Here is a 25,214-nt window from a genome sequence, read left to right as displayed (position 1 = left end):
TAGTATTTTTAGGCAAAGAGTTTGCTCATGGTTTACAAAATACTGGAGTCATATGCTGTCTAATTACAGCAGTTAGAGTAAAATTTTATGAGTTATATTTCCCTAAATCATGTGAATAATTTATCTTGTCTAATTCTAACTTAGTCTGAATAATTTTTAATCTGATAAATACTTACAAACATTACCATTAATGAAAAGGTAAAAGTGAAACTTATAAAGCAAGGAAGAAATCACCTAATTGTTTATTTTAATATATTTTATAATTTAATGTATTGATAGCAATATACTGTTTCTAATACATAAACTATTTCTAAAATATAAATAATTATATTGTAACTATGTCTATATAAGCAAAAATGTGGAGTATTATAGCAGTCATAAAAATGTTTAAATTCCAAAACATTTACCGTTCTTGGTAGAAAAGTTCCTATATTCCCTGCTCCCAAAACTAGATAAATAGTTTAAATAGTCCCTGGCTGGCCGGCTCAGTAGTAGAGTGTCAGCCTGGCATGTGGATGACCCAGGTTTGATTCCCAGACAGGGCACACCCAAGAAGCGCCCATCTGCTTCTCCACCCTCCCCCTCTCCCTTCTCATTCTTTATCTCTCTCTTCTTTTCCCACAGTCAGGGCTCCATTGGAGCAAGTGGCCCTAGGCACTGAGGATGACTCCATGGCCTTGCCTCAGGCACTAAAAGAGCTCAGTTGCTGTGCAACAGAGCAATGGCTTCAGATGGGCAGAGCATCGCCCCATAAGGGGCTTGCCAGGTGGATCCCAGTCGGGGCACATATGGCAATTTGTCTTCCTGCCTCCCTGCTCTCACTTAAGAAAAAAAAAGTTTAAATAATAGTTCAGTGATTTATTGATCTAAACTGTTCCCAACCTATCATCAAATATGTAAATCCTTTCTCAAATAAACAGATGGGTATAAAATAATTCTCATTAAAAACAAAGCTATACAGCTTCCATCTAGGAGCTTCAAAACTGCATACATTAATTCACAAGACCAAGACCTTTCAAAGTTTAGCCAGACAACCCCAAATCATATATGTTAATGATTAGTGAATCATTAATTTGTATTTGTTGGTACTCCTGATTTATTGATACTTATTTAAATTCTGAATAAGCAATAATTTCCTATGGTTCAACAATCAAAAATTATAAAGAGGCACATAGTAGCTAGTTTTCCTCTTTCCCCCACCTCCCCAGTTTCCATCCCCAATACTTCAATACTTGGTTGTAGGAAGATTTCCAATTTATAAAGCATTAACATTAAAATAATCAAATTTTAATCCAAATTTGAATTGTAATTCTTCAGATTATGGCAGATATATACACTTTAGTAACTAAGAATTATAAAGTTCAATACATCTTTAAACTACAATATTCATTTCCACTAAGAGCCAACAAAACCCTAGAATTGACACAAACATGTAAGATTAGTTTACAGTACACATTGCATTTCCTGTTTTGATTTAAGGATTTGTATAGTACACCTCCTTTCATTAAATAATTATCAAAGCTGGTTAAAGGCGTTGCTGTACCTTTAGTGTCCCACCTTGCAACCATAGGATCCTCAAAAAAGATCACATTCTCATGAACCTCGAGCTTGACTTCTATGGGAGGGAAAGTATTTTCTGTCTCAGAGTCTTCCGTAGTTGCTGGAGGATATACGTATTTCTGTAATCCTCCTTTGTGTATCTTTTAAAAATGACCAAAACAATACCAAGTTAGAAGCTGACTACTATCAGTTAAAGGTGTAAATATTGCTAAATTAGCTACATAGTTATTTTTAATAAGCACTGCAGTTTGGTCTCATTTAACTATAGACTAACAAAATGTCACAACAAAATTAAAACATAATGATTGAAGGAGAAAAATCACTATGTTTGAATGTATATAGTTTCTTCAAAGTGGCTATAGATCAGATTATCTCCCCCAGGCTTGTTCTAATAAATACATTCTCATTTGTGGGAAGAGAGAGAAGGAATGACAATATCATTCCCAATAGAGTGAAAATTCGTTTGGGGGAAGCATGACAGAATCTTACTCTTTTATGAATAAAGCACAGATATACATATAGTACATACTCAAATACATTCTTTAATACTATGGTATTAAAATTCTATGGGGGGCTGGTTAGAGAAAAATGTTTACGAGAGCTCCTTAGAGAGGCGATAATGGGAAAAAAAAGTTGATAAATATTGTTCTAATATAAGATCCTAAAATGTAGGTTAGAAGTGCCTGGCAATCTATGGACATAGCATGTTAGAGGAGAGCAAAGGAGAGAGAAAAAAAAGGGCACAGAGCAGGAAGGAGAAAGAGCAGTAACAACAGAACTGGGTATATTTGGGACACAAGCCAGTGAGGTAAAGTGAAACCAAGTCAATACTTGTGCAAATGTTACTACAGTATTTATTAGTGTGAGAACGAGAAACTCCTCGACAGATGGCCTAACAACTGCTATCATCAGTATCACTACTCAAAGTGTGGTCCGTGCATCAGGAACCTTGGCACAACCTGGATCAGTGCTTCCCTAACTTTAATGGGTGTATAACTCACCTGAAGGTTTTGTTAAAATGCATATTCAGGAGATCTGAGATGAAGTCCCAAATTATGCATTTATAACAAATTTCCAGGTGCTGTTGATGTTGCTGATTGATGGACCACATTTTGTATGTCAAGGATCCATACCAGTGGCTCTTTAGGTGCGTTCTGCTGAAATACAGACTGCTGAGTCTCACACCTCCAAAATTTCTGATTCTGTAAGACTCATGTGGGGCCCATGAATTTGCATTTCTAGCAAATTCCCAGATGAGACCAAATGATACTGATGCTTCTGGTCGAGGGACCACTTGCAGGGGACCACTAATCTAGGCCAGAGTCCACAAATTATGGTCCCTAGAAAGTCTGGCACACCACCAATGTTTGTAAATATACAAAGTTAAACTGCAATACAACCATGTCCATTCACTTACATATGGCTATTTCATTGTTACAATGGCAGAGTTGAGGAATTGCAACACAGCTGAAAATATTTACCTATGGCCCTTAACATAAAAAGTTTTCTAGCCTCTGAAACAGACTATCATTATTAAGGCCAAACTGGCACAATGTAAACACAGTGCTATAGGTTCACAATTAACATGTATGATTTCTAGTTTTAAAATCTATCTTATTTTAGATAACTTCTCATTAGTACTGATTCAAATTTTGTATATTCAGTGTGGTTTAAAATTACATTTTTGGCCTTTGTGCTTGCTTAATAGAGTTAAAGTTCATTGGGTGTTAGAGCATTTGATATAAAGTAAAAGTGTGAGAAATTATTTAACTCATAAATTGTAAGAATCCACCTACTTCCACAATCATCCAGCTCTTCCATTGTTTAGGCTGTGGGGGCAGCTCCAAGATGTCCAAGTGATATACTCCACCCAGAGTTGTGAACCCACACATATCAACCTCCTTGTCTTCAAAGTAATATGGCTTTTCAGTAACATTCTCTAGTAGCAACAACTGTGCTGAAATCAATCAGATTAATTCAGTTTCTAAACAGATCATAACAAGTTTATGTGTTTTAAGGAGGGAAATGAAAAATCTCTATTACTGGTAAAGAAAGTTTCTATTTAGCTACTAAAACTTTTCAAAAAGTGATTAATTCAAAACTATTCACAAAGAATGAAGCTAATGATGTCATAGTAATGGCAGCATGAGAGATACTCCTGATCTCTCCCCTTGAAATTTCAACAAACTGAACTATAACACAGTGAAGGAACTCCAGCTGGGCTTGTAGGCACGCCTGAAAGATCCATGCACCAAATGGACTAAAGGTCTTTTGAGATGTGGGAGGGAGTGCCCAGAAGCCTGAGACCACCATTGTTTGCGCTGTAAAGCAGGAAAGCTGAAGCAATAAAGCTGAAGCCACAAAGCTGAAGTGGTTGTGAAGCCTTCACAATATGCCCCACCCATCAACGTGACTGCAGCTCCACCTACATCATTGCAACAGCAGCACTCAGTGGACAGCCCAGAAGCTTCACAGAGCTAAAAGTTGCAATACAGCAAGACTTACTAGAAGAAACCTGTCAAAATCAAAATTTCTTTTCTTTTTTTACCCCACCTTTTTCCTTTTTTTCTTCTTATTCTTTTTTCTCCTTTTCATTTTTGAATTTTATTTTTTATTTTTATATTTTTATTCTTATTTTTCTGTGGATATTTTGTTTTTGATTTTTTTCTTTGCTTTTGATCTTTTCCCCTGTTTTTTATTTCTTGTCATAATTTTTAATTATTTTATAGTATTTTTCAATTTTTTTAGTTGCTTTTTGTTAGGGTTCTCAACAATACCACTCTCAGATGCCATCAAGGAAAAAGAAATCGAATACCATAGCTATAAAAGACAGAGATATATTTCAGAAAGAAAATGAAAAAATTCCAGAAAAAAATCTCAATCACATGGAAGCCTTAGGGATTAAATAATAGAGAATTCAAAATTGAAGTTTTGAAAATACTCAATGAGATGTGAGAAGACACCACTAGGCAACTTAATGAGCTCAGAAAACAAATTAATGAACAAAATGAACACTTCACCAAGGAGATTGAAACTTTAAAAACACAGATGAAGAACTCAATATGTGAACTGAAGACTGCAGTAGCAAGTTTAGCTAATAGAACAGGGCAGATAGATGAAAGACTCAGTGACATTGAAGACAGGCAATGGGAGATGCTACAGAGAGAAGAGGACAGAGACTCACGAATTTAAAAAACTAAGAGAGCTCTACAAGAATTGTCTGACTCCCCCAGAAAAAGCAATATAAGAACAATAGGTATATCAGAAGAAGAAGAGAGGGAGAAAGGAATGAACAGCCTATTCAAACAAATAATTGATGAGAATTTCCTAAATCGATGGAAACAGAGCCTCGAATCCAAGAAGCAAACAGAATACCAAGTTACCACAACCCAAACAGACTTACTCCAAGGCACATCGTAACAATATTGTCAAAAATCAATGACAAAGAAAGAATCCTCAAGGCAGCTAGGGAAAAGAAGAACATAACATATAAAGGAAAGCCCATTAGGTTATCATCAGACTTCTCAGCAGAAACTCTACAAGCCAGAAGAGAGTGGACCCAAACATTCGAAGTACTAAAAGAAAGGAATTACCACCAAGAATACTACATCCATCAAAGTTATCCTTCAAATATGAAGGAAAAATAAAAACTTTTACAGACATACAAAAGCTGAGGGAATTTATCACCAGAAAACCCCTCTGCAGGAAATACTCAGGGAGGTTATTCGACCAGACAAAAAGAACAAAACAGATCAAAACTATTAAAAAAGCTGATTGTTATAGTGGGAACAGGCATGTGTAATGAGAGGGTGCAGGGGAGGCCTATATTCATATTTTATATACTAACATTTTAGGAATTTGTATACAACAAGCACATGTTATTAAAAGAAAATCTTGCCTGACCAGGCAGTGGCGCAGTGGATAGAGTGTTGGACTGGGATGCAGAGGACCCAGGTTTGAGACCCCGAGGTGGCTAGATTGAGCGCGGGCTCATCTGGTTTGAGCAAAAAAGCCCACCAGCTTGAACCCAAGGTCGCTGGCTCCAGCAAGGGTTTACTCGGTCTGCTGAAGACCTGCGGTCAAGGCACATATGAGAAAGCAATCAATGAACAACTAAGGTGTTGCAACGTGCAATGAAAAACTAATGATTGATGCTTCTCATCTCTCTCTGTTCCTGTCTGTCTGTCCCTGTCTATCCCTCTCTCTCTCTCTCTGAAAAAAAAATAAAAATAAAAAAAAAGAAAATCTTTTAAAATATATCTTATTGTAGGGGAGAAAAAACAATTTTCCCTCTACCCTTGTGAGATATTGGCTAAGATCCTTATAATAAAAGATATATTAATGGGAGAAAACCAGAATGTCATTAATATCTATGCCTCTTGTACACATGGGGAAAATGAGTAATTCAAAGAGGTGGCTTAGAACTCCGGCTTATATAGGATTTTCAACAAAAAACAATAAATTTATGAAAAACTGACAGAACAAAGGAGAGCAGTTTTCAGCTTCTGAGGGTGGAGATGAAGGCTGGTGAGTAGCTGATTATGTGGATCCCTCTGGCGCCCTCTCCAGGCTAATAGATCTGAAGTTGTCTCTGAGAATTAAGCTTTGTCCTTCCTAGCAGTGAGGAGAGGAGGGACATCTTTGAAAATCTGTATCCTGCTTCTAGGCAAATAGGAAAAGGTAAGGAGATTTTCAAACATCTATCTTTTCAGTTGCATTCAGCTCAAAATAATGCTCATGCCAAAGTGGCCTATTTTGGGGCAGCATATTCTGCTACCCTTTATTCTAAAAGGTCAAAAAATTGTTTACCACAGAATTTTATAACTGCCCAATTAATTTCTTAACATTGAATGTTATGGGGCTAAATATATGAGAGAAAAAAAATAGTATGGTAAAAATAATAAATTTTGACTCATATATAAAATTAAAGCTAAGTTGTTATTTTCAACAAAAATAGGCCTGGCTCATAGAAAAACAGGGATGGGGGCTTGAACATGAAAAGACTGGACTAATTAATCTCTTGTGTCCAGAAATTTTATGAGGAAATTCTATGATTTCAAAATTCTCAACACACAATCAGGGAAATATCTGAAGTCACATATCACTGAGCCATTTCCACGCTGCACTAAAATTCTTTTAATATATATAGTGTGATGGGTAAGAAAGAAAATTCAGACCCCTTAAAGGGGGGGGGTCTGAATTAGCATAGAATATATGCTGATTAACATCTCAGTTTCTTCTACTACAAAATGAATAATACGTAGTAGTCATATCTATCTTGTAGAACTTGAGGGAGTTATGAGTTCATGAACATAAAGGGCTCAGAACCGGTGCCAGACATAGTAAAAACTCAAACTGTTAGCCTTATTACTTATTGTCATAATTTTTCTCTCCCATAAAAGAAGTACACAAGATGGCACTGAATCTAACTAACCCTTGGAGATCAGGCACTGAAAATTAATGGAAATATCCAAAGGAAATTCCAGTTTATCAATTTCCTTGTGTACATTAAATAAAATGCAGGCATTAATTGATTTTCAAATGTATCTTAATTACCTATCTGATAATCCTAAAAAGAAAGTAAGAAGAATACTGTGTCCAAATTTAGACATTTATGATATATGTTAATCGGGGATCATCATGTAGAAAATCTTGGTTATTGACAAAGGTTCATGAATTGACTACAGCATATTTTAATGGAAAAATTACCTTCTAAGGGTTATATGAAATTACAAAGATATAAAGCTAGTTGACAGAAAAAACAAAAGTATTTTAGAAAAAGTAAAGAAGTAGACAAGAATCCTGTTATGAAAAATATGCTAAGAAACATATAGAAATAGATTCGTTAGAAGTTACTGGGAAAGCAGCATAATGATAAAGTTAAAAAAAATGTACATAAATCTCAGAGTAAAATATTGCAAATTATACATCACTATAATTTTGACTTTTTGACATTTTTGAATTATATCCAATTGCTATATGCCAGGATAAGATTAAATATAAAAAATGTTGAGAAATTTCTAATTATATATGTGTGCTTGTGAATGTTCATTGCAACATTATTTATAGTAATAAAATATTAGAAATAACATTACTGTCTATCAATAAATATTTAAATAATGTTCTGTTATTGGATGGAATTATAGAAGTACTAAAAAAATAGGGTTACCATTGGGTTCTGACTCAGAATAATGTTTGATATTATTCACTTAAGCAGCATATGTATTGTGTTCTATGTATGTATGTATGTAGAATGTTATGTAGCATAGCAAATACTGTGAGGTTAATGAAAAGTAATTTTCAACAAAAATGTTTGTATAATATGGCCGAGTGCTCAGTTGATGGAAGCGTCATCCCCATACACCAAGGTTGCGGGATTAATCAGGGCACATACAAGAATCAACCAATGAAGGCATAAATAAGTGAAACAATAAATACTTTTCTCTCTCTAAAAAATCAATAAATAAAAAAATAAAAATATTTGTATGGTATGACCCCATTGTATTGTTAAAAATCAGGACAGAGAGTAGAGGAAGCAAGCACAAATAAATTTGTTAGCATTGGTTACCTTGGAAGAAGGATTATGAAGATTTTTCACTTTAAATATATTTCTTCAACATCTTAACTTTTTGTTGTTGTTTACAATGACCCTGGCATTCCTTCCATAAGCAGGAAAATTCCTATAAAGTTAAATTCTAAAAATATAAGGTAGAAGAATACCTGCTAAAATGGTTTCACTTAATAACTTCATCTTCAGTTCAGACTGTGTGTCTGCAGATTCTTTCTGGACAGAGCACTACAGAAAACACAAGACAGAGGGTGTGATTGTCAGAGTCTGCTCAGTCCAATCCATTCTCCTTCTGCTCCAGTTCCCCCTGCAGATGACAGACACCTTAAGGCCAAAGCCCCAAAACTGACACTTGCTCTGGCATAAAACTGGACTTAAAAACTGTATTTTAAAAGTCAGTTAAAATGAGAGCACATCTCCACAGACACTCATGGAGGCAGGAGCCAGCCGGCTCAGATTCTCTGCTGAAAACGTTAAATGTAAACTAGAGAGATAGGAAGCGGTGCAAGCTATAAAGTTGTTTATATTTGCATTTGGTTTCGGGCAAGTTTTAGATTTTGCTTGATTTTGGCAATCAGCTCTCTGGTAGGGTAATTCCAAAGCCCACTTTTGTGTAAGCGTCTCAAAGAAAATAGAGATGCTGTGTACCAAGTAAAGAAAGGATACCTCATAATACTCTAGTGTAGTAAAATGGCAATAAGATTAGAATTTATATCAAAATCTGTCACTAAGTTACCTTTGTGACCTTGAACATGTTATTTAACCATTAAAGTCCTCAATTTCTGATCTAATAACATATTTGGTACTCAACTCTTGCAAGTAATCCTAAGAGATATCTATTATCTTCATTTTATTAAAAAGAAAATTGAAGCTCAGGGAGATAACTGTTCTAAAGAAATAAGAATTTGCCCTGGCCGGTTGGCTCAGCGGTAGAGCGTCGGCCTGGCATGCGGGGGGACCTGGGTTCGATTCCCGGCCAGGGCACATAGGAGAAGCGCCCATTTGCTTCTCCACCCCCGCCCCCCTTCCTCTCTCTCTCTTCCCCTCCCACAGCCAAGGCTCCATTGGAGCAAAGATGGCCCAGGTGCTGGGGATGGCTCCTTGGCCTCTGCCCCAGGCGCTAGAGTGGCTCTGGTCGAGGCAGAGCGACGCCCTGGAGGGCGAGCCGGATGAATCCCGGTCGGGCGCATGCGGGAGTCTGTCTGACTGTCTCTCCCCATTTCCAGCTTCAAGAAAGATAAAGAAAAAAAAAAAAAAAAAGAAATAAGAATTTTGTGTACTGTGAAGCACTAGATAAATGAAGCATTGTTATAAAAATTGGTGTGTGTCTTAATATTTTCAAACTGGAGGATATTCAGGAAACTTTACTTGATCTCAACTACCACCTGAACTTCTATAACAATAGAATAACCTTATACCAGAATTCCAGTCGAAGCTTAAAGCCAGTCTCACCATGCCTCTCATCCTCAATCACTACACAAAGCCAAGTACCCTTAGCAAATTTTCTTTTGCTTACTCTCAACACTGTATTGCCCTGTGTCTTCCCCTTGACCAGTTTTAACACGGTTGCATTCTCTGACAGCACTTTCTGTTGTGCCTCTGAAACTCCTCTCTTATTAATTCATTCATTCAAAGAATTTCTATAGAACGCCTAAATTGTGCAGGCCTTACCAGATACTAGGATTAAAAGAAAAAAAAATAAGGTCCCTAACTTAAGGAGCTTGTAGGCTATTAGGGAAACAGATGTACAAGTGGGTAGTTTAGTGGGTGCTATAGTCAAAAATAAGGAGGTCCACAACAGGAATACAAAGGGAGAACAGTCAGTTCTGTGAGTGGGTGAAGATCGGGTGAGGCATGCTAGGAGGGTGTAAAGAGTTGGACCTAGAGAAAAGCAGGGGCCAGGTTATGGAAAGCTTTGGGTGTTGCTCTCAGCACTAGAATTTTTCCTATAGGTAAAGGAAAGACCACAAAAGCTTAGAAAAGTAACATGAAGAAATTTGCACTCATAAAGATGCTCTGGTGGCCAGCTGCTGAATGGATTACTCAAGGAAGAGAAAGAAGTCCAAGGGAAGAGGACCAGGCCCTAACACAAGGTAGAAGAAATCAGGACGATTAGCAGGAACATATATGAGTAAGTAAAATCAACATAATTTGCATGGTGATTGGATATAGAAGGCAAAGCACAGATAAAGACTGATTGTCAGGTGCCTGGCTTCGGTTATAAGGTGACAGTGATACAATTATTAAGAAAAGAAAGGAGATGACGTCAGAGTAATGGCGGGGTAGGAAGAGATACCGATAAATCTCCCCCAAAACTCAACAAGATCTTCAACCAGAAACAGAAAAACCTATACTTGGAGCCTCCAGATGCTTCGCAATACACCCAAAGGTATGGTCGAGTGAAAAATTGGCTAAATATATAACCAAACCCCGAAGGAAATAGGGAGTAAGAAATGCTCCACCTTCCTCACTAACCTAAACAGGGCGGCTTTCTCTGGTAACTTTGAATATAGAAACTGAGGTGGGCAAAGGGGGTGAATAGATCCAGGCCGTGGCACAAACGGCAGAACCAGGCTGTGGCACGGAGATCCAAGCCGAGGAAAAACTGATCCTGTGGCAACCCGGGCAATACAAGCTAACACTCGCGCCAAACCCAAACAAAGAAAGACAAGCAGGGCGGCCATTTTACCCGGTCTCCTGGTCGGCATGCGCGCAGTTAGTGGGCGAGAGATTTCTTCCTAGGCCCCGGGAGTGGGTGCCCGTGTTGCCCCACGGAGAGGCAGGGTCAGAGGCCTTTCTGTGGGCCGAGGGCAGAGTCTCTGGGCAGCCCCAGCGCCCTGGGAAAGCCATGCACGGGAGGGAGTGAGAACTAATTCCAACGGTGGAGATTTTCCGTGCTGGAGGGGGTTTCACTCAGAGGGAAATGCGGCCGGCCTCATATCCTGGTTTGCGCGCGCAGATAGTGAATGAGAGCTTCCTCCGAGTGCCTCGGCAGTGCGCGCCCGTGTTATCGCACAGAGGGGCAGAGTCAGGGGCCTTTGTGTGGGCCAAAGCAGAATCTCGGGCCGCCCCAGCGCCTTGCAAAAGCCGCACACGGGGACGGAGCGAGACTCAATTCCAACGCTGCAACTTTTCCCTGTGGTTGGGGGTTTCACTCAGAGCATGAGACTGCTGGCCGGATATCCTGGTCTGCGTGCGCAGCCAGTGAGTGAGAGTTTCCTCCAAGCGCCCCGGAAGTGGGCGCCCGCCTGTGTTACTGGAAAGAGTGGCAGACAGAGCCAGAGGTCTTTGAGTGGGCGGAAAGCCCGCCTGATTATGCTAGCAGCTCTGACTGACTGAGCCTTACCCAGAGCCCTGTGCTGAGTGGAAATAGAGTGGGGAGTTGCCAGCTCTTTGAGCCTCTTACTATCCAGGCAGAGGCAGCAGCAACCCCATAGCTGGATTATCAGGCTACTAATTGAGGAAGGAAAGACTAGGAGAAAGGCTCCAGGAACACGGACTCTCTCACTGTCGGAGCCTATAAATGCTAATGAGCCTCGACTGCCAACGAGACTAAAGCACAATACATGACATTGCCATAGAGACTTATCAACTGCAAACCTCTACCTGAGCGTGCCAAAGGGGCAGAACCCGGGGTACAGAGTCACCGACCAGGAAGAGGGAGAGAAAAGAAAAAGCAAGAAGATAACCTCTCAAAATCAAGAATAATCTGCAGACTTTATAACCTATCCCATTTTATTATATATGTTCGTTTGTTTCTCTTATCTTCATTCTTGATACTTTTTTTCCTCCTCCAATTTGGCCGATTAACTCTCTGCCGGTCTTACTCTCTCCTCTCCTTGAACTACACTACCCATAAGTGTTACATCTCCCATTATCTTTTCTCTTCTCTTCCTTTCTCTCTATGAGGGTTGCACTCCAAAACCCTTAACTCTCTCTCTCTCTCTCTCCTCTTTTTTCTTTTTTCTTCGTTAGTGGTTCTCTCTTTTTTTCTCTCTCTTTCTTTTCTCCCTCTATATTAGTTTCTTCCTTTCTCCTTTACATCTCCTCTCATTCAAACCTCAATAACAAACAAATTATCTTATCTGGGACTCAAACTTATGTTTGTGGCATTTTGGGGTTTTTTTACTTCACCTTTTTAACTCACTAGCAGTGCTCCCATCCCTGGCTCTCCATTTTATCTAGGTCTTGTTCCACTAAATACAATAGTAATTTTTTAATTTGTCCCCCCATTTTTCCATTTTCCTCTTATTCCTCTCATCATAACTCTTAGACAACCAACACCTAAAAGCAAATCATTTTATTCTTGACCCAAATTTTTTCCTTATTTGCTTTTTGTGGGTCCATACGCTCTTTTTTTTTCTTTTTTCTTTTTTTTTCTTTTTTTCTTTTTGCCCCTTTATTACTTTTCCCCAATTCAGTCCCTCCATCACAGGCATTGTTTGTTATAATTCACAGTTCACCACAAGATTTTCTCAAGAAAGAGGGGAGAGGAGAGGAGAGGAGAGGAAAAAAGGAGGGGGGGGGAATAATTTCCTTTTTTAAAAATTTTTATTTTATTTTATTTTTCTTTATTTCATTATTAATTTTTTTTTAAAAAAAAACAACTCTTTTCGATTTTTTATTTTTTTAACTTTTTATTCTTTATTAAATCTCATTAATACTATCAACAAAACCTACCTCAGATGCCATTAAGGAAGAGAAAATCAAATATCATGGATACAAAAGAAAGAGAGGTAACACAGCTAGATGAGGAAAAATCTATGGAAAAAAAATTTAATATATTGGAAACCTTGGAGCTAAATGACAGAGAATTCAAGATAGAAATCCTAAAAATCCTCCGAGATATACAAGAAAACACAGAAAGGCAATTTAGGGAGCACAGAAAACAACTCAATGAACACAAAGAATATATGTCCAAGGAAATTGAAACTATAAAAACAAATCAAACAGAGATGAAAAAAACTCAATTCATGAGCTGAAAAACAAAGTAACAAGCTTAGCTAATAGAACAGGTCAGATAGAAGAGAGGATTAATGAAATAGAAGACAAGCAACTTGAGGCACAACAGAGAGAAGAAGAAAGAGACTCAAAAATTAAAAAAAATGAGATAGCCCTACAAGAATTATCTGACTCCATCAAAAAGAATAACATAAATATAATAGGTATATCAGAGGGAGAAGAGAGAGAAAATGGAATGGAGAACATACTCAAACAAATAATAGATGAGAACTTCCCAAGCCTGTGGAAAGAACTAAAGCCTCAAGTTCAAGAAGCAAACAGAACTCCGAGTTTTCTTTACCCCAACAAACCTACTCCAAGGCATATCATAATGAAATTGACACAAACCAACAGCAAAAAAAAAAAATTCTCAAGGCAGCCAGGGAAAAGAAGAATACAACATATAAAGGAAGGCCCATTAGATTATCATCAGATTTCTCAGCAGAAACTCTACAAGCTAGAATAGAGTGGACCCTAATATTTAAAGTCCTGAAAGAGAGGAACTTGCAGCCATGAATACTATACCCATCAAAGCTATCCTTCAAATATGAAGGAGAAATAAAAACATTCACAGATAGAGAAAAGATGAGGGAATTTATCATCAGAAAACCCCCACTCCAGGAATTACTAAAGGGGGTTCTCCAATCAGATACAAAGAACAAAACAAAAAAACAGAGCCACAAGTAAAAGCTCCAAGAAGAACACAATAAAACCAAATTTAAACTGTGACAACAACAAAAAGAAAGAGGGGGAGAAGATGGAGATTAACAGTAGCAAAGGACGATGGAGTGCAAAAGTACTCACAAAATAGTTCGCTACAATGAACAGGGTAGGGACCCTTTTCATTACTCAAAGGTAACCACCATTGAAAAAACCACCACAGAAGCACATGAGATAAAAAAGATAGCAACAGAGGAAAGATGTATCGAATACAAGCAAATAAAAACAAAAGATAGAAAAACGAAATAGAAGGATCAAACAAGACAAAAAACTAATAGAAAGCAAGATATAAAATGGCAATAGGGAACTCACAAGTATCAATAATTACACTAAATGTAAATGGATTAAACTCACCAATAAAAAGGCACAGAGTAGCAGAATGGATTAAAAAAGAAAATCCAACTGTATGCTGCCTACAAGAAACTCATCTAAGTAACAAGGATAAAAACAAATTCAAAGTGAAAGGCTGGAAAACAATACTCCAAGCAAATAACATCCAAAAAAAAGCAGGTGTAGCAATACTCATATCTGATAATGCTGACTAGAAGACAGGAAAAGTACTCAGAGACAAAAATGGCCATTTCATAATGGCTAAGGGGACACTGAATCAAGAAGACATAACAATTCTTAATATATATGCACCAAACCAAGGAGCACCAAAATATATAAGACAGCTACTTATTGATCTTAAAACAAAAACTGACAAAAATACAATCATACTTGGAGACCTCAATACACCGCTGACGGCTCTAGATCGGTCATCCAAACAGAGAATCAACAAAGACATAGTGGCCTTAAACAAAACACTAGAGCACCTGGATATGATAGACATCTACAGGACATTTCATCCCAAAGTGACTGAGTATACATTTTTCTCCAGTGTACATGGATCATTCTCAAGAATTGACCATTTGTTGGGCCACAAAAACAACATCAGCATATTCAGAAAAATTGAAGTTGTACCAAGCATATTTTCTGATCATAAAGCCTTGAAACTAGAATTCAACTGCAAAAAAGAGGGAAAAAATCCCACAAAAATGTGGAAACTAAACAACATACTTTTAAAAAATGAATGAGTCAAAGAAGAAATAAGTGCAGAGATCAAAAGATATATACAGACTAATGAAAATGACAATACGACATATCAGAATCTATGGGATGCAGCAAAAGCAGTGATAAGAGGGAAGTTCATATCACTTCAGGCATATATGAACAAACAAGAGAGAGCCCAAGTAAACCACTTAACTTCCCACCTTAAGGAACTAGAAAAAGAAGAACAAAGACAACCCAAAACCAGCCGAAGAAAGGAGATAATAAAAATCAGAGCAGAAATAAATGAATTAGAGAACAGAAAAACTATAGAAAAAATTAATAGAACAAGGAGCTGGTTCTTTGAAAAGATCAACAAAATTGACAAACCCTTGGCAAGACTTACCAAGGAAAAAAGAGAAAGAACTCATATAAACAAAATCCAAAATGAAAGAGGAGAAATCACCACGGACACCGTAGATATACAAAGAATTATTGTAGAATACTATGAAAAACTTTATGCCACTAAATTCAACAACCTAGAAGAAATGGATAAATTCCTAGAACAATACAACCTTCCTAGACTGAGTCAAGAAGAAGCAGAAAGCCTAAACAGACCTATCAGTAGAGAAGAAATAGAAAAAACCATTAAAAACCTCCCCAAAAATAAAAGTCCAGGCCCTGATGGCTATACAAGCGAATTTTATCAAACATTCAAAGAAGACTTGGTTCCTATTCTACTCAAAGTCTTCCAAAAAATTGAAGAAGAAGCAATACTTCCAAACACATTTTATGAGGCCAACATAACCCTCATACCAAAACCAGGCAAGGATGGCACAAAAAAAGAAAACTACAGACCAATATCTCTAATGAATACAGATGCTAAAATACTAAACAAAATACTAGCAAATCGAATACAACAACATATTAAAAAAATAATACATCATGATCAAGTGGGATTCATCCCAGAATCTCAAGGATGGTTCAACATACGTAAAACGGTTAACGTAATACACCATATCAACAAAACAAAGAACAAAAACCACATGATCTTATCAATAGACGCAGAAAAGGCTTTCGATAAAATACAACACAATTTTATGTTTAAGACTCTCAACAAAATGGGTATAGAAGGAAAATATCTCAACATGATAAAGGCCATATATGATAAACCATCAGCTAACATCATATTAAATAGCACTAAACTGAAGGCTTTCCCCCTTAAATCAGGAACAAGACAGGGTCATCCACTCTCTCCACTCTTATTTAATGTGGTACTAGAGGTTCTAGCCAGAGCAATCAGACAAGACAAAGAAATAAAAGGCATCCATATCGGAAAAGAAGAAGTAAAGGTATCACTTTTTGCAGATGATATGATCCTATACATCGAAAACCCCAAAGAATCCACAAAAAGACTACTAGAAACAATAAGCCAATACAGTAAGGTCGCAGGATACAAAATTAACATACAGAAGTCAATAGCCTTTCTATATGCCAACAATGAAACAACTGAGAAGGAACTCAAAAGAATAATCCCCTTCACGATTGCAACAAAAAAAATAAAATACTTAGGAATAAACATAACAAAGAATGTAAAGGACTTATATAATGAAAACTATAAACCATTGTTAAGGGAAATCGAAAAAGATATAATGAGATGGAAGAATATACCTTGTTCTTGGCTAGGAAGAATAAATATAATCAAGATGGCTATATTACCCAAAGCAATATACAAATTTAATGCAATTCCCATCAAACTTCCAATGACGTTTTTTAAAGAAATAGAGCAAAAAATCATCAGATTTATATGGAACTATAAAAAACCCTGAATAGCCAAAGCAATCCTAAAGAAAAAGAATGAAGCTGGGGGCATTACAATACCTGACTTCAAACTATATTATAGGCCCACGACAATCAAAACAGCATGGTATTGGCAGAAAAATAGACACTCAGACCAATGGAACAGAATAGAAAGTCCAGAAATAAAACCACATATATATAGTCAAATAATTTTTGACAAAGGGGCCAACAACACACAATGGAGAAAAGAAAGCCTCTTTAATAAATGGTGCTGGGAAAACTGGAAAGCCACATGCAAAAGAATGAAACTGGACTACAATCTCTCCCCCTGTACAAAAATTAACTCAAAATGGATCAAAGATCTAAACATAAGACCTGAAACAATTAAGTACATAGAAGACATAGGTACTCAACTCATGGACCTGGGTTTTAAAGAGCATTTTATGAATTTGACTCCACAGGCAAGAGAAGTGAAGGCAAAAATTAATGAATGGGACTACATCAGACTAAGAAGTTTTTGCTCAGCAAGAGAAACTGATAGCAAAATAAACAGAAAGCCAACTAAATGGGAAATGATATTTTCAAACAACAGCTCAGATAAGGGCCTAATATCCAAAATATACAAAGAACTCATAAAACTCAACAACAAACAAACAAACAATCCAATAAAAAAATGGGAAGAGGATATGAATAGACACTTCTCCCAGGAAGAAATACAAATGGCCAACAGATATATGAAAAGATGCTCATCTTCTTTAGCTATTAGAGAAATGCAAATCAAAACGGCAATGAGATACCACCTCACACCTGTTCGATTAGCTGTTATTATCAAGACAGGTAATAGCAAATGTTGGAGAGGCTGTGGAGAAAAAGGAACCCTCATCCACTGTTGGTGGGAATGTAAAGTAGTACAACCATTATGGAAGAAAGTATGGTGGTTCCTCAAAAAACTGAAAATAGAACTACCTTATGACCCAGCAATCCCTCTACTGGGTATATACCCCAAAAACTCAGAAACATTGATACGTAAAGACACATGCAGCCCCATGTTCATTGCAGCATTGTTCACAGTGGCCAGGACATGGAAACAACCAAAAAGCCCATCAACAGATGACTGGATAAAGAAGATGTGGCACATATACACTATGGAATACTACTCAGCCATAAGAAATGATGACATAGGAACATTTACAGCAAAATGGTGGGATCTTGATAACATGATACGAAGCGAAATAAGTAAATCAGAAAAAAACAGGAACTGTATTATTCCATACGTAGGTGGGACATAATAGTGAAACTAAGAGACATTGATAAGAGTGTGGTGGTTATGGGGGGGAGGGGCGAATGGGAGAGGGAAAGGGGGTGGGGAGGGGCACAAAGAAAACAAGATAGAAGGTGACAGAGGACAATCTGACTTTGGGTGGTGGGTATGCAACATAATTGAACGACAAGATAACCTGGACTTGTTATCTTTGAATATATGTATCCTGATTTATTGATGTCACCCCATTAAAAAAATAAAATTATTAAAAAAAAAAAAAAGAAAGAAAAGAAAAAGAGGAAGAACAGGTTTGGGGAAAATGTAGTGATTTTGATTGTGGATATGTTGAACTTAAGGTGCCTATGAACATCTAGGTGGCCTTTGATATTATCTACCATTAAAAAGCCAGTTGCATTTTTTTCTTAGAGAGATTATGATTATGAAAAATACCAAAAATATCAGACCAGTAAGCAAGTCAAGCTTTCCAATTTACATCTTTGAAGAGTCGGAAATTCTTCAGTTTAGACCAAACTGGTTTCTTGCCTTGCAGGAAGTCTAGGAGTTTAGACTTTCTTAACAGAACTTTCCCCTTGATAACCACAGTTCTTCGGCATGCAACGACAGGAATTTATCCACTTCTACATTGTCACATATTAGAAAGAATAATCTTGTATATAGTATATTGCCTTTACATAATTAAAATTTTTACTAGTTTATGTTACTCTTTAGTTCAATTGACTTTTTTAAAGTTAGACTTCTTCCTGAAGGAGGCAAAGTATAAATTCACACTCTGGTGGAGCTCATTAATCTTGATAATTGCTCTAAAACAGTGGTAATCAACCTGGTCCCTACCGCCCACTAGTGGGCGGTCCAGCTTTCATGGTGGGCAGTAGCGGAGCAACCAAAGTATAAATAAAAAGATAGATTTAACTAGAGTAAGTTGTTTTATAAAGATTTATTCTGCCAAACTTAGTGAAAATCTGACATAAAGTACTTGGTAAGTAATTTTTATTATATGCTTTATATTGCTATAACTCTGCTTTATAAATTTTATAAAGTAAAGTTACTTCCCTACTTTATAAATCACCATTACTGTGTAACTGGTAGGCGGTTAGAAAATTTTACTACTAACAGATACAAAAGTGGGTGGTAGGTATAAAAAGGTTGACTACCCCTGCCCTAGAATGTTTTTCTGTCATTGCAGTTATATCATCAGAACTTATTAGTGACCAAACTCCAGACCGCATTTGTTGACAATATAATTAATTATTCATAGTTTTATACATTATAAAGCTCCTTGTGTTTGTTGGCAATGGAGCTGGAAAAAAGAGCTTTTTCTTCATATTATCATGTCTTATATTTGGTAATGAAAAATTCTCTCTCCATAATTATTTTATAACACTGGCTGTTTTCCACATATTTTTTTCTAGATAAACTTTAATAGTGTTTTGTAATCTTTTACTTTTATATTTGATAAATCTTTTAGGTTTGTAATAAATCTATAAAAAGTAACATTTTCTAAAACTGTTTGCCTGACAAAGTATGAAGGAGAGAAGGTAGCTGAGGTATAACTTTGCAATGACACGTGGCTCAATAGATTCAAGAACTGGCTTATCGAAGAACTTCATGGAATACTAGCAAAGTATTTTGCACTGCACCTTAATAAATGCACAGATATTGTAACATGAAAATTCTTTTAATCTATATGAATTTTGAATTTGATATAAAAACATGGCCTGGATCATGAAGAAGATTACAGGAAACAGAATAGAGATTCCAGAAATAGATTTTGGGATCCAGTTGGGAATTTAGCATATGACATTTCAGATCAATAGCAAAAGCCTAGGTTTATGTAGTAAAGTGTTTTTTGAGATAGCTGGCTAAGCTCGGAAATAAATTTAGATTCTTTCTTCCCACTTTACACTAAAATGCAGTCCAGATGGATAAAAGACTTAAATGTAAAAACATAACTAAGCTAATCAAAAGTGATAAAAATCATGGAAGTATTTAAAGAGATACTAAGATACTAGGTGACTGATATAAACAATTATGAATAATATAGTTAATCTTGATGTTGCACATTGCAAAATGTTCAGCAACAAATACTTTACAAGTTTGATAGAGTGTCTTGAACTTTATTGTCCATCAAAAGAAGATCTACTGGAATTTACTGATCTAAGGAATTTACTGATCTGACACCCAAGTTTTCCATCAAAAGATAATTTAAATTGAACTAGAGCTTGAGAATAAACTGTATAAACTGGCCCTTGATGAGGAATTAAAGATGAGTTTTGGAAATTTAGTGTCACTGCTACATTCTGAGTAACACTTAAGAATTATCATCCTGAGTTTACTGAAATCGCATTCATTCCTGTAGCTTTAATACTACCTACAGGATCTCAAATACATGCTAGCAATGTTCCTTTGGTCACACACACCCCATACTGCATCACTCTAGAAGTCCCAATCTGCACAAGGGCATGGTAGCTGTGTTTGACTCCCTCAGAATGCCAGGTTCACATCTGCTTACTTGACATTCCCATTTATGTGTCCCAAACTTAACGTGCCCAACAAAACTCAATACACCGTCACTCACAACCAATTCAGCCCATTTCTAACCATCTCAGTAAATTAAATCACCATCTGCTTTGTTTCCCAAAATAAAAACTCAGCAGAATAGTTTACTTCCAAAATGTATGCCAAACATATCCACCTTTCCACGTCTTGCCACCACCTTTGTACCAGCCACCTTGACCCTTCACGCCTCCTAAGTCCTATTTCACTGATGCTGTGCTTCTACTCTGGCCCCTTACAATTCATTCTCTGCACAGCAGAAAGAATAACCTTTCAAAGCCATAAATCAGATCACACCATTCTTCCACTTACAACTCTCTAATGGCTTCCAAATGCATTTACAATAAAATTTGAACTTGTTGCTCTGGCCTGCCTTCCCTGTCTTATTTGGCTTCTGCTGCCTTCTCTGACATCATCACATACCACATCCCTCCTTTTGCACATTACATCCTTCCACTGGCCTTCTTCTGGGTCTTCATTTTTGTATTATGACCTTTACAGTAATTGTACCCTCAGGCTACAATTTTTTCCTAATCATCATGTGGTTTATTCCTCTGGTCATTCAGGTCACAGTTTAAATAATCACTTATCATACAAGTCCCCCTAAACATCCACTCTGCATCTCATAATCCTGTGCATTTATGACCATCTGCTATTTCCCAGTTTTTCCTAGTTTGTTGGTTTTTCCTTACTTGTATGTAAATCATGAGAACAGTGATCTCATTCCTCCTTTCACCACTATCCCCTGAGCCCCAGCCAGTGCCTACCATGCACAGGTAGGTCCTTGATAACTAGCTGCTGAACAGGCAAAGAATAAGAACAAGGTCCAGAGTATGACTGTGGAAATGGACTGCTGAAGTACATTTGTGGGAACTTGAAGGCTGTTGAATGTTAATGCTAGGTTTTTTACATGGTCTCACAGGTTTTTAATTTGTCCCTGATGATGCCAAGAAGTCCCCAAATCTCTAAGGCTATTTCATGTCTCTACATTTTTCTCTCTGACCAGAATAATTCCCTTTCCTTCACATACAAACTCCTCACCTATCAAAAGATTTAGCTCAAATGTTACCTCATCAGAGAAGATTTCCCATCTGTTCACTCTGTTTTTTCTTCTGAATTTTTTTATCCCAACTCCCACACATAATCTTTCATTGCACATATCAGAATGTATAATAAATGTTACTCCTCCACAAGACTATTAGCTCATTAAAAACAATGATCATGTTGAATTCCTTATATATGGTATTTAGTAGATATTCTCTATATAAATATATATTTATATTAAATATATACTATATATTTATGTTAAATCTTGTATCTGCTTAAGAATACCTTAAAGACAAAGACTATTTTTTAACTTTAACTTTACAAAGTTCAAAGGTCCAGCCTGACAAAGTGGATAGAGCATTGACCTCTAGAACACTGAAGTCTCAGGTAGGAAACCCCAATGTTGCCAGCTTGAGCACAGGCTAACCAGTTTATGCACAGGGTCACTGACTTGAGCCCAAAGGTCTACGGCTTGAAGCCCAAGGTTTCTGACTTTGAGAAGGGGTCACTGGCTTAGTTTGAGCATGCCCTCAACCCCCATCAAGGCACATATGAGAAGAAATCAATGAATAAGCTAAAGTGAGCTGACGATTCTCTCTCTCTCTCTTTTCCTTCCCCTTGCTCTCTCTCTCTCTCTCTCTCAAAATCAATAAAAAAGTTCAAAAGTTCATATACTATCATGCATGCCCCTTAGATCACTAAAATATTTCTGAAGTTCATCAACATTTAAAAATTATCACAATAGTTGTACACTTAAATTAGGCTTTTCTAAAAATTTTGTAAAATACACTTATTGGGAAAATAGTGTTACCCAATACTTACAGTATTATTGTATTGTTATTATTACACATTTAAATAAAATAAAATATTGTATTAAGAGCCCTCTAGTGGCAAAGCTTTTAATAGAGCCATGAAAAAAGGATAGATTAATTTGGACCATCTTGTAAATCTAAGAGATTTATTTTTTAAACGAACAAAGTACTAGACACTTGTTATTTTTGGTCATATCACATATAAAGTACAACTCAGGTATTTTGGTTATAAATTCCTACATTATTATACTAATAATTGTCTTGGAATCAGCTTCCAAATTTATTAAAAAGATGTGAGAGATGTAATATTTAAATATGCCAACCTAAAATTATAAAGGTAACTGGTTTACCCTAAAAAAAGTTTTAAATGTAGAGAAATCTCTTTTTCTAAAACCAAAGTATAATAAGTTTTCCTACTGACCTTTCAAGTAATCCCCTAACTTACACCTATACTGAGAGAAACACATGTATACACACGCAGGTTACGTTTCACAAATTTATTTACCAGTTCTTAAAGTTTAGAATACATTTTGCCATATAAAGAAAACTGTTATGAATGACATTTAGGGTTAGGATAGTATCTATATTGCTTTTATAAAGGATTCCAAACCTAATCACCATCTACAAATGTTTCTTCAAATTCACTGAGTTCCAAATGGACTACAATGAACACCATTTTCCTGACGTTGCTGTGGTGGTAGAGCTGAAGTCTTCCTGTCACCACTCATACTATGCCAGATCACTATAGGGTTCAGAACTGCTGAGCAGAGAGCCCAAGAACCTCCTATAATAAGCCTGTAGATTCCCTAAACAGTGGAAATGGTGCCCAGGACAGCTAAATGTAATTGAAAGGGCCTTAAGTGTCTCCAAGACATAAAATAATTTTAATGTGGGTAATGGTCCAATCTCTTGATATGGGTGACTATTTTTTTGTTTATTGCTTTTTTTTTGCTGTATGATAATATTTTGCCTTTTAAATTTTATTTTTTAATTTTTCTTTTTTTTTTAAAGATTTTATTTATTTATTATTATTTTTTTTTAGAGAGAGATAAAGGGGAGGGGAGGAGCAGGAATTTCAAACCAGCGACCTCAGTGTTCCAGATTGACACTTTATCCATTACACCATCATAGGTCAGGCAAAATTTATTTTTAAATTTTTCAATTATAGTTGTCATTGGGTGATTGTTCTTATATAAGCTATTCACAACAAATCAGACACAAGTCAGGGCTTACTTTTAATCACTTAAAGATCCATTCACTCACTTACTCCTTTATTCATTTAATAAACATTTATTGAGTCCCTACCATGTACCAGGCCCTGTACTGACTGTAAATATGAAGTCAATCAAGATATTCTTGTCCTCAAGATCATAATTTAGTGTTTAAGGTAAGAAATAATTAAACAGAATGATAAGAGCATACTAAAGAGATATCTGGTTTAGTACAAAGGTAAGGGGAGAACTTTGTGGGTGGTAGCTATAAAATTTAAGTCTTGAAAGAAATAGAGAAGTTAGCTGGGTGGATGAGGATGATTGGAAGAAGGGAACATCACAATGACAGAATAGCAAGTGGAGAGTCATAGAGGCCTATCATGAACTTTCCCTTTTTAAAACCAAAATGGAAAATACCTTGTTTTATTTTCTATTAGGAAAGCCATCTGTGTTCAGAAATTATTTACTGAAAATTAAAATAATACAGCAGTGTAAAGAGAATTTTTTAAAAAAAATCACTGATTCGATACCATCCTCCTCCTTTGCCGACATTCACTCTTCCACCACCAAGACAGCCACTACTCGATGACGAGGCATCCAGATATTTTCTATGCAATCACAAGTAAGTATTTTTCCCCTCACAAAAGCAGAATCCTACTGCAAATACAGTTTTATAACTTAGAAGACATATCTTAAAAATACATCTTTGGTATCTTTCTATATAATATATAGGTTCTGGTTGAAGATGGTAACATAGGAGAATCCTGAATCCACTACACGGTGTCCTCAGGTTACGACACAGTACTGTTGCTACGACAGTGATGTAACCTGAATTTTGGTGTAAGTCAAAACACACCTTGCCTAAGTCACTTACCTATCCTAACACAGTTGTAAAATCATAACCAGAACATAAAAACACAATTAAGCCACAGAAAAATGGAAAGGACATAAATATACTGTACTGTACACTGTACCGTGGTAACAGAAAAATGACAAAAAATGAGTATAAAAAATGTTACCTTTATTCCTGTGGCTGGCTGGCACACTGGAAGGGGCATTGCAAGGTGGGAGAGAGTGACCTATGGGGAGGAGGAAGCTGGAGAGGCAGGAGAACCTGAAGAAGGTGCTGGAGATACCAGGTCAGGTGAATCAGGATTACCTAAGGAACATGCAGGAGATGCTGGAGATGATTCTACCTGTACTTCAGGTGTTTCATCTCGAGAAGCATCTGAAGTAGAGGGTATAGGATCTGCTGCAGGCCTCCCTACCTTCTTAAAGAACTGTCCTAGGCTAGTCTGGAAGGTTGATGACTTCTTTTCTTCCAAAATCTGCCTATAGCATTGCAAGGCATCCACAACAGCTCTGTAGACCTTACTGAATCTGTCATCACTGGGGTCCTCAGCTTGAAATTTTGCCAACCCATCCTCTACCATAGAAAACTGTCTGCCAAACCCTTGGTAGTAAATCTCTTGGATTCTGGGGTTTCCATCTCTTCCTCTTCAATCAGCTGCTTCTCCAACTGAATGAGGTCCTCAGCAGACAGCTCCTCTCCATGTGATGCCAGTAGCTCTGTGGCATTCATCATGATGGCTTTCCTCTTATTTGAAACACTACCATCTGAAGACTCTGAC

At 36.7% G+C, this 25,214-nt stretch overlaps 1 protein-coding gene across 8 annotated transcripts in view; it reads right to left on the bottom strand.

Annotated features, from left to right (window-relative positions):
• The window catches only part of DNAI7 (dynein axonemal intermediate chain 7), a 90,251-nt gene that overhangs the window by 12,203 nt on the left and 52,834 nt on the right, over positions 1 to 25,214 (bottom strand). For 7 of the 8 annotated variants that reach the window (XM_066354284.1, XM_066354278.1, XM_066354322.1 and 4 more), the window contains 3 exons: positions 8,281 to 8,356; positions 3,357 to 3,517; positions 1,544 to 1,700 (listed from right to left, as the gene is read on the bottom strand). In XM_066354284.1, the coding sequence (XP_066210381.1) occupies positions 1,544 to 1,700; positions 3,357 to 3,517; positions 8,281 to 8,356 (394 nt within the window). The remainder of the gene's footprint in view (positions 1 to 1,543; positions 1,701 to 3,356; positions 3,518 to 8,280; positions 8,357 to 25,214) is intronic. The other variant, XM_066354303.1, reaches the window with a different exon arrangement.

Source organism: Saccopteryx leptura, chromosome 1 (assembly GCF_036850995.1).
Source record: "Saccopteryx leptura isolate mSacLep1 chromosome 1, mSacLep1_pri_phased_curated, whole genome shotgun sequence".
Taxonomy (NCBI): domain Eukaryota; kingdom Metazoa; phylum Chordata; class Mammalia; order Chiroptera; family Emballonuridae; genus Saccopteryx; species Saccopteryx leptura.
Note: the sequence above shows the minus strand (reverse complement) of the source record. Positions and strands in the feature narration are given on the sequence as shown.